Source organism: Coregonus lavaretus (assembly GCF_964263955.1).
Source record: "Coregonus lavaretus genome assembly, chromosome: 28".
Classification (NCBI taxonomy): Eukaryota; Metazoa; Chordata; class Actinopteri; order Salmoniformes; family Salmonidae; genus Coregonus; species Coregonus lavaretus.
Window position 1 is genome coordinate 6,579,298 of NC_140015.1, and position 11,179 is coordinate 6,590,476.

General features: G+C 43.3%; 1 protein-coding gene across 1 annotated transcript in view; it reads right to left on the reverse strand.

Moving 5' to 3' along the window:
* Positions 1–10,830, reverse strand: part of crhr1 (corticotropin releasing hormone receptor 1) — a gene marked incomplete at both ends in the record, with an annotated part of 168,132 nt that extends 157,302 nt beyond the window's left edge. The window contains one exon of the mRNA XM_084146333.1: positions 10,807–10,830. Coding sequence (XP_084002459.1) covers positions 10,807–10,830 — 24 coding nt within the window. The remainder of the gene's footprint in view (positions 1–10,806) is intronic.
* Positions 10,831–11,179: the final 349 nt, after the last annotated feature.

Consider the following 11,179-nt stretch of genomic DNA (forward strand, 5'->3'; position numbering starts at 1 on the left):
CGGAGTGCATCGTAAGGATCCAACGGCAAGCGAGTAAACTGCCTCTTCCATCAATCCTATTAGCCAATCTTCAATAATTGGAAAATAAATGAGATGACCTACGATTACGCTTATCCTACCAACGGGACATTAAAAACTGTAATATCTTATGTTTCACCAAGTCGTGGCTGAACGACGACATGGACAACATACAGTGAGGGAAAAAAGTATTTGATTTGCACATTTGCCCACTGACAAAGACATGATCAGTCTATAATTTTAACGGTAGGTTTATTTGAACAGTGAGAGACAGAATAACAACAACAAAATCCAGAAAATCGCATGTTAAAAATGTTATAAATTGATTTGCATTTTAATGAGGGAAATACGTATTTGACCCCTCTGCAAAACATGACTTAGTATGTGGTGGCAAAACCCTTGCAATCACAGAGGTCAGACGTTTCTTGTAGTTGGCCACCAGGTTTGCACACATCTCAGGAGGGATTTTGTCCCACTCCTCTTTGCAGATATTCTCCAAGTCATTATGGTTTCGAGGCTGACATTTGGCAACTCGAACCTTCAGCTCCCTCCACAGATTTTCTATGGGATTAAGGTCTGTAGGCTGGCTAGGCCACTCCAGGACCTTAATGTGCTTCTTCTTGAGCCACTCCTTTGTTGCCTTGGCCGTGTGTTTTGGGTCATTGTCATGCTGGAATACCCATCCACAACCCATTTTCAATGTCCTGGCTGAGGGAAGGAGGTTCTCAACCAAGATTTGACGGTACATGGCCCCGTCCATCGTCCCTTTGATGCGGTAAAGTTGTCCTGTCCCCTTAGCAGAAAAACACCCCCAAAGCATAATGTTTCCACCTCCATGTTAGACGGTGGGGATGGTGTTCTTGGGGTCATAGGCAGCATTCCTCCTCCTCCAAACACGGCGAGTTGAGTTGATGCCAAAGACCTCGATTTTGGTCTCAACTGACCACAACACTTTCACCCAGTTCTCCTCTGAATCATTCAGATGTTCATTGGCAAACTTCAGACGGCCCTGTATATGTGCTTTCTTGAGCAGGGGGACCTTGCGGGCACTGCAGGATTTCAGTCCTTCACGGCGTAGTGTGTTACCAATTGTATTCTTGGTGACTATGGTCCCAGCTGCCTTGAGATCATTGACAAGATCTTCCTGTCTAGTTCTGGGCTGATTCCTCACCGTTCTCATGATCATTGCAACTCCACGAGGTGAGATCTTGCATGGAGCACCAGGCCGAGGGAGATTGACAGTTCTTTTGTGTTTCTTCCATTTGCACCAACTGTTGTCACCTTCTCACCAAGCTGCTTGGCGATGGTCTTGTAGCCCATTCCAGCCTTGTGTAGGTCTACAATCTTGTCCCTGACATCCTTGGAGAGCACTTTGGTCTTGGCCATGGTGGAGAGTTTGGAATCTGATTGACTGATTGCTTCTGTGGACAGGTTTCTTTCATACAGGTAACAAGCTGAGATTAGGAGCACTCCCTTTAAGAGTGTGCTCCTAATCTCAGCTCGTTACCTGTATAAAAGACACCTGGGAGCCAGAAATCTTTCTGATTGAGAGGGGGTCAAATACTTATTTCCCTCATTAAAATGCAAATCAATTTATAACATTTTTGACATGCGCTTTTCTGGATTTTTTGGTTGTTATTCTGTCTCTCACTGTTCAAATAAACCTACCATAAAAACGATAGACTGATCATTTCTTTGTCAGTGGGCAAACATACAAAATCAGCAGGGGATCAAATACTTTTTTCCCTCACTGTACATACAGCTAGCGGGCTATACGCTACATTGGCAGGATAGAATGGCTGACTCCGGTAAGACAAGGGGTGGCGGTCTGTGTATATTTGTAAACAACAGCTGGTGCACAAAATCAAATACTAAGGAAGTCTCAAGGTTTTGCTCGCCTGAGGTAGAATACCTTATGATAAGCTGTATACCACACTATTTACCAAGAGAGTTTTCATCTATATTTTTCATAGCTGTCTATTTACCACCACAAACCAATGCTGGCATTAAGATTGCACTCAATGAGCTGTATAAGGCCATAACTAAACAGGAAAACGCTCATCCAGAGGCAGCGCTCCTAGTGGCCGGGGACTTTAATGCAGGGAAACTTAAATCCGTTCTACCTAATTTCTACCAGCATGTTAAATGTGCAACCAAAGGAAAAAAAAACTCTAGACCACCTTTACTCCACAGACAGAGACGCATACAAAGCTCTCCCTCACCCTCCATTTGGCAAATCTGACCATAACTCTATCCTCCTGATTCCTGCTTATAAACAAAAACTAAAGCAGGAAGCACCAGTGACTCGGTTGATATAAAAGTGGTCAGATGACGCAGATGCTAAGCTACAGGACTGTTTTGCTAGCCCAGACTGGAACATGTTCCGGGAATCTTCAGATAGCATTGAGGAGTACACCACATCAGTCACTGGCTTCATCAATAAGTGCATCGATGACGTTGTCCCCACAGTGACCGTATGTACATACCCCAACCAGAAGCCATCGATTACAAGCAACATCCGCACTGAGCTAAAGGGTAGAGCTGCCGCTTTCAAGGAGCGGGACTCTAACCTGGACGCTTATAAGAAATCCCGCTATGCCCTCCGACGAACCATCAAACAGGCAAAGAGTCAGTACAGGACTAAGATTGAATCGTACTACACCAGCTCTGATGCTCGTCGGATGTGGCAGGGCTTGAAAACGATTACAGACTACAAAGGGAAGCACAGCCGCGAGCTGCCAAGTGACACAAACCTACCAGACGAGCTAAACCACTTCTATGCTCGCTTTGAGGCAAGCAACACTAAAGCATGCATGAGAGCACCAGCTGTTCCGGATGACTATGTGATCACGCTCTCCGTAGCCGATGTGAGTAAGACTTTTAAGCAGGTCAACATTCACAAGGCCACAGGGCCAGACGGATTACCAGGACGTGTACTCCGAGCATGTGCTGACCAACTGGCAAGTGTCTTCACCGACATTTTCAACATGTCCCTGACTGAGTCTGTAATACCAACATGTTTCAAGCAGACCACCATAGTCCCCATGCCCAAGGACACTAAGATAACCTATGTAAATGACTACCGACACGTAGCACTGTCGTCTATAGCCATGAAGTGCTTTGAAAGGCTGGTCAAGGCTCACATCAACACCATTATCCCAGAAACCCTAGACCCACTCCAATTTGCATACCGCCCCAACAGATCCACAGATGATGCAATCTCTATTGCACCACACTGCCCTTTCCCACCTGGACAAGAGGAACACCTAAGTGAGAATGTTATTCATTGACTACAGCTCAGCGTTCAACACCATAGTGCCCTCAAACCTCATTACTAAGCTAAGGATCCTGGGACTAAACACCTCCCTCTGCAACTGGATCCTGGACTTCCTGACGGGCCACCCCCAGGTGGTAAGGGTAGGTAACAACACATCTGCCACGCTGATCCTCAACATGTTCACCCATGACTGCATGGCCAGGCACGACTCCAACACCATCATTAAGTTTGCCGACGACACAACAGTGGTAGGCCTGTTCACCGACAACGATGAGACAGCCTATAGGAAGGAGGTCAGAGACCTGGCCGTGTGGTGCCAGGATAACAACCTCTCCCTCAACATGACCAAAACAAAGGAGATGATTGTGGACTACAGGAAAAAAAAGAGGATTGAGCACGCCCCCATTCTCATCGACAGGGCTGTAGTGGAACAGGTTGAGAGCTTCAAGTTCCTTGGTGTCTACATCAACAACGAACTATCATGGTCCAAACACACCAAGACAGTCGTGAAGAGATCATGACAAAGCCTATTCCCCCTCAGGAGACTGAAAAGAATGGGCATGGGTCCTCAGATCCTCAAAAAGTTATACAGCTGCACCATCGAGAGCATCCTGACTGGTTGCATCACCGCCTGGTATTATGGCAACTACTCGGCCTCCGACCGCAAGGCACTACAGAGGGTAGTGTGTACGGCCCAGTACATCACTGGGGCCAAGCTTCCTGCCATCCAGGACCTCTATACCAGGCAGTGTCAGAGGAAGGCCCTCAAAATTGTCAAAGACTCCAGCCACCCTAGTCATAGACTGTTCTCTCTGCTACAGCATGCCAAGCGGTACCGGAGCGCCAAGTCTAGGTCCAAAAGGCTTCTCAACAGCTTCTACCCCCAAGCCATAAGACTCCTGAACAGCTAATCATGGCTACCCGGACTATTTGCACACCCACCCCATCTTTTTACGCTGCTGCTACTATGTTAATTATTTATGCATAGTCACTTTAACTCCACCCACATGTACATATTACCTCAACTACCTCAACTAGCCGTTGCCCCCGCACATTGACACTGCACCGGTACCCCCCTGTATATAGCCTCCCTACTGTTATTTTATTTTACTTCTGTTCTTTTTTTCTCAATACTTTTTTGTTGTTGTTGTTTTATTTTACTTTTTTATTAAGAAATAAATGCATTGTTGGTTAAGGGCTGTAAGTAAGCATTTCACGGTAATGTCTACACCTGTTGTATTCGGCGCATGTGGCAAATATAATTTTATTTTATTTGACATTTGGTTACGATAACCTCTCTATTTATGCATGGGAATACTTGGGAACAGATTTCCTGAATTACAGTCTATTTGAGCTGATTTCCTGGTGAATTTACAGTATTTTATGTCCAACAATGAAAACATGTTAAATTTTTTATTGGGGGGCCAAATAAAATCACCTGCAGGCTGAATTTGGCCCACGGGCCACCTATTGGGGAACCTTGTTGTAGTGCTAGCACACACTGTTATTCCTCAAAAGCCAGTTTCCCATCTGTCAGCTAAGCAGCCATTGGTAATCAGCTATGTGGTATGGTTGGGCGGGATGATTTCAATCTCTATAGCGTCTGTGCCCATAGAAATCGAATTACTATACTAGAATTAACTATAATTGAATGGGAATGTCCGTTCTGTGGCCTGATCCTTTCCATCTGAGGGCTCTGTGATTATTTAATTAGATCAGCGGGGACAGACACACCCAGACTGTGACTGTGACTAGGAGGACATTGAGATCTTTAATTGAAGAAGTGGACATTGAGATCTTATTGAGGAAGAGTTTATATGAGAGGCTGAAGAGACTGGTGTCTCACTGACATTCACACCTGATGAAGGGACAAGGATCTGTTTGCCTCTGAAAGAGGGCCCTGTTTAGGACTGTTGTTAAAAGTTTGGTTTGACAGGAAAAAAGGTGTAGACCTACAGAGTCTGTCGGCAAGGCAAATTGGGAGTATAAAAATAACATTATGTTGGGGATTCATTCGAAAATGTAAAATGTATCGTTTGGTTGACAGGAAAAAAAATTGTATAGAGTCAGACAGTTTGTTTGCAAGGCAAATGGAGTATAAAAATGACATTATGTTGGTGATTCAATTTAACATAATTAAATTAACATATCAAATGAATCATATGAAAATCAAAGACATGGGATGGTTGCCCAGTCAAAACGTAAAGTGATCTGATAATTTGCATGTTGTCTAGCTGGATGATTGATCTGCAATCAGTTATGCATAGTTTTTTTTGTTTGTTGCATTTTCACTTCCTCATTGTCCAGGTTGTCTTTTCTGCTTTAAGTATAATGCCAATCCTCACTGCATTTAAAACTGTCAATCACTTCAGCTCATAGCCCTGGGTAGAGTTCCCTCCTCTCTCTTCATTGGACAAATGCAAGACTTACCTCAAGCAATATAGGATTAGTGTGATTCACAGGCGGTGCCTGTGTAGAAATTAATCCCCTTCTACACCTGCATGAGTTTGATTCTCAATGCATTGTGGTGTCTATGTTGATACTGCTTTGAAAATACTGCAGAAAGAAGGTATGATCGTATGCATACACCAGATACACAAGTGCCTGTAAGCCAAACATCTTTCGCGTAAACATTAGGTATGCATGGAACAAAATGTGCCAACCTTTCCCTATTCGCTGCTCCTTGTCATGAGGAATTGCATGGGTAACCCTTGCTTTACACAACAGAACACATGGATAATTGATGTTCCATGCAGAATTAGAAGGCTTTGTATCTCTGCCCTGTGTTTCCACTATGTAAGCCTTCTTTCTTTATACACTTGTGCAGTCTTTTGTAAAGCTGTCAACTCTATCACTCTGCACAGCTTAAATCATTCATTTTGGCCACAAGTTGTGGCAAAATACTTTCATCGTGAAGTGGCAACAATGAGAATATAGAGGCTTGGCATGTGTCGGCAATGTCAATGGTTCAAAGAAGCTTATTTTTAGTGTTTGTATTCTGATTTGTGGTATCAAAATGCGGTGCACTATGCAGCGAGGTGCCAAACCTCTCCAACTTCGGGCATTCAATAATGAAGAATCCCGTACAAGTAGTAGGTCTATGCAAGGGTTGAATAGTGGTTTTATTGCCGTCGGTGCTTTCAATCTGCACAGGTTAAGTAAGCTATGTGGATGTGATGATTGTACAAGAAAACAGCCATATTTAATCCAACCGATTTAGATTTGACCCTCACACAACCGTGTAATGACAATGCGTAATCTCCTGAGTTAGGCTAAATCAGGCGAGCCACAACAACACCCAAGATTGTCTGAAAGACTTAGATTGATCCCAAAGGCTGTGACCTACAGCCATGTGTCTCCTACGAATTTAAATTAAATTGAATACCCATGCGCCGCTGCTGAGTCATATCACAAAGGGAAGCCCAGCCGCGAGCTGCCGAGTGACACAAGCCTACAAGATGATTTAAATTACTTCTATGCGTGCTTCAAGGCAAACAACACTGAAGCATGCATGAGAGCACCAGCTGTTCCGGACTACTGTGTGATCACGCTCGCTGTAGCCGATGTGAGAAAGACCTGTAAACAGGTCAACATTCACAAGGCCGCAGAGCCAGACGGATTACCAGGACGTGTATTCCGAGCATGTGCTGACCACCTGGCAAGTGTCTTCAATGACATTTTCAACCTGTCCCTGGCTGAGTCTGTAATACCTACGTTTCAAGCAGACCACCATAGTCCCTGTGCCCAAGAACACCAAGGTAACCTGCCTAAATGACTACCGACCCATATCACTCACGTCTGTAGCCATGAAGTGCTTTGAAAGGCTGGTCATGGCTCACATCAACACCATCATCCCAGAAACCCTAGACCCACTATAATTTGCATACCACCCCAACAGATCCACAGATGACGCAATCTCTATTGGAAAACCTACGTAAGAATGCTGTTCATTGACTACAGCTCAGAGTTCAACACCATAGTGCCCTCAAAGCTCATCACTATGCTAAGGACCCTGGGACTAAACACCTCCCACTGCAACTGGATCCTGGACATCCTGACGGGCCGCCCCCATGTGGTTAGGGTAGGCAACAACACATCTGCCATGCTGATCCTCAACACGGGGGCCCCTCAGGGGTGCGTGCTCAGTCCCCTCCTGTCCTCCCTGTTCACCCATGACTGCGTGGCCAAGCACAACTCCAATACCATCATTAAGTTTGTCGACGACACAACGGTCGTAGGCCTGATCACCGACAACGATGTGACAGCCTTTAGGGAGGAGGTCAGAGACCTGGCAGGGTGGTGCCAGGACAACAACCTCTCCCTCAACATGATCAAGACAAAGGAGATGATCATGGACAACAAGAAAAGAAGGGCTGAGCATGCCCCCATTCTCATTGATGGGGCTGTAGTGGAGCAGGTTGAGAGCTTCAAGTTCCTTGGTATCCACATCACCAACAAACTATCATGGTCCAAACACACCAAGACAGTCGTGAAGAGGGCATGACAACACCTATTCCTCCTCAGGAGACTGAAAAGATTTGGCATGGGTCCTCAGATCCTCAAAAAGTTATACAGCTGCACCATCGAAAGCATCCTGACTGGTTACATCACCGCCTGGTATGGCAACTGCTCGGCCTCCGACCACAAGGCACTACAGAGGGTAGTGCATATGACCCAGTACATCACTGGGGCCAAGCTCCCCCCCCCCCCCAACACTTTTTTACGCTGCTGCTACTCGCTGTTTATTATCTATTATCTATGCATAGTCACTTTACCCCTACCTACATGTACAGTTGAAGTCGGAAGTTTACATACACCTTAGCCAAATACATTTAAACTCAGTTTTTCATAATTCCTGACATTTCATCCTAGTAAAAATTCCCTGTTTTAGGTCAGTTAGGATCACCACTTTATTTTAAGAATGTAAAATGTCAGAATAATAGTAGAGACAATGATTTCTTTCAGCTTTTATTTCTTTCATCACATTCCCAGTGGGTCAGAAGTTTACATACACTCAATTAGTATTTGGTAGCATTGCCTTTAAATTGTTTAACTTGGGTCAAATGTTTCGGATAACCTTCCACAAGCTTTCCACAATAAGTTGGGTGAATTTTGGCCCATTCCTCCAGACAGAGCTGGTGTAACTGAGTCAGGTATGTAGGCCTCCTTGCTCACACACACGTTTTCAGTTCTGCCCACACATTTTCTATAGGATTGAGGTCAGGGCTTTGTGATGGCCACTCCAATACCTTGACTTTGTTGTCCTTATGCCATTTTGCCACAACTTTGGAAGTATGCTTGGGGTCATTGTCCATTTGAAAGACCCATTTGCGACCAAGCTTTAACTTCCTGACTGATGTCTTGAGATGTTGCTTCAATATATCCACATAATTTTCCTTCCTCATGATGCCATCTATTTTGTGAAGTGCACCAGTCCCTCCACAGCATGATGCTGCCACCCCCGTGCTTCACGGTTGGGATGGTGTTCTTTGGCTTGCGTGCGTCCCCCTTTTTCCTCCAAACATAACGATGGTCATTATGGCCAAACATTTATATTTTTGTTTCATCAGACCAGAGGACATTTCTTCAAAAAGTACGATCTTTGTCCCCATGTGCAGTTGCAAACCATAGTCTGGCTTTTTTTATGGCGGTTTTGGAGCAGTGGCTTCTTCCTTGCTGAGCGGCCTTTCAGGTTATGTCGATATAGGACTAGCTTTACTGTGGATATAGATACTTTTGTACCTGTTTCCTCCAGCATCTTCACAAGGTCATTTGCTGTTGTTCTGGGATTGATTTGCACTTTTTGCACCAAAGTACGTTCATAGGAGACAGAACACGTCTCTTTCCTGAGCGGTATGACGGCTGCGTGGTCCCATGGTGTTTATACTTGCGTACTATTGTTTGTACAGATGAACATGGTACCTTTAGGCATTTGGAAATTGCTCCCAAGGATGAACCAGACTTGTGGAGGTGTACAATTTTTTTTCTGAGGTCTTGGCTGATTTCTTTTGATTTTCCCATGATGTCAAGCAAAGAAGCACTGAGTTTAAAGGAATGCCTTGATATACATCCACAGGTACACCTCCAATTGACTCAAATTATGTCAAGTAGCCTATCAGAAGCTTCTAAAGCCATGAAATCATTTTCTAGAATTTTCCAAGCTGTTTAAAGGCACAGTCAACTTAGTTAATGTAAACTTCTGACCCACTGGAATTGTGATACAGTGAATTATAAGTGAAATAATCTGCCTGTAAACAATTGTTTGAAAAATTTGCACAAAGTAGATGTCCTAACCGAGTTGCCAAAACTATAGTTTGTTAACAAGAAATTTGTGGAGTGGTTGAAAAATAAGTTTTAATGACTCCAACCTAAGTGTATGTAAACCTCCGACTTCAACTGTATTACCTCATTTACCTTGACTAACCTGTACCCCCACACATTGACTCGGTACCAGTACCCCCTGTATATAGCCTCGTTATTGTTATTTTATTGTTGCTCTTTTATTCTGTACTTTAGTTTATTTCGTATATATTTTTCTTAACTCTTAATTTTCATAACATTTTCATAAAACTGAATTGTTGGTTAAGGGCTTGTAAGTAAGCATTTCACTGTTGTATTCGGCGCATGTGACAAATACAATTTGATTTGATTTCATATTTGCAATATTTCGTGTCTCAGCATTACCTGCGCGTAATTACGTTTATGCATTGCCCTATTATCCGGTATGATGGACATTTTTATGTTTGTGCTTTTCTATAAAACAATTTCTGTGTTCATGCAAGTGACTGATTGAACGAATCCTCACTATCAGTATCTGCAATTTGGCAGTACGCCCAGAACCTTGTTTAGAGAATGGGATATCTCAGTTTCAAGATCTCAGATTAGAGAGAATAATAATCTGAAGGTATTATCTGTTGTTATTAGCCTATACATTAAAATGAAGATCCGAATGTTGTTGTAGAATATAGCTAAACTTTGATTTAAGTGACAACAAGTTATCTCTGTCATTAGGCTATTTTAAGAATCCTGGAATGGGTATTCTTGAATACAAGTCAAGTGAATGAATCAACAAAATAATGTATATAACAATATTTAGCAATATCCCCTTTAATCATAATAGTTAGTAGAGCTCCAGTGCCAAAATAACCTGCATTTGAAGTTATATTATTCACTAGATATTGTTCGCACACACATACTGCACACACACACTTTTACATTCATCATTTGCTGCTGCTACTCTGTTCCTTATTTTACTCATATTATTATCCATCCTGATGCCTAGTTAGTTACTTTACCCTGCCCTCATGTACATATGTACCTTAAATACATCGTACCTCTGTAAACTGATGCATGTGATTTGATTTTAAAATTATAATAATAATAATAACACATCAAAGTCCCAAGCAGTGAGAGCCTAAAACCCAAGCTCAGCTGAGACAACAAACCCAACTTTTACAACATAGCAGTTAACAACAATCATTTTAAAAGCATCTCGCATGCATCTGACATACCTGGGGAAGAATTCGCAGCCACATCTTTCTGTGCGTTTATTTGCTGATATCTCCAAACTGCACTCCTGCCCCCCCGCAGCTACCGGGTTACCACGTGATGCCTCCGGTACCGGAGTACGGATGCTTAATACTCACAAGAGAGGATATCACACCACTTTCGGAATGAATCTTGCACACATGAAACACCAACAGTCAGTTACTTATCGTTATGCATTTTCTCAACTCTGAAGTCCCAATAAAGTGTTTGCGTAAAATGTTCATTTATTTCTTAACGCAGCCTCTAAATTACCGGTCATTATCTTATCGAGATATCTTTGGTTTGATCGATGTCAGTACATTTCAGAGGAAATTCAAACGTCTCTTCGGAAATATT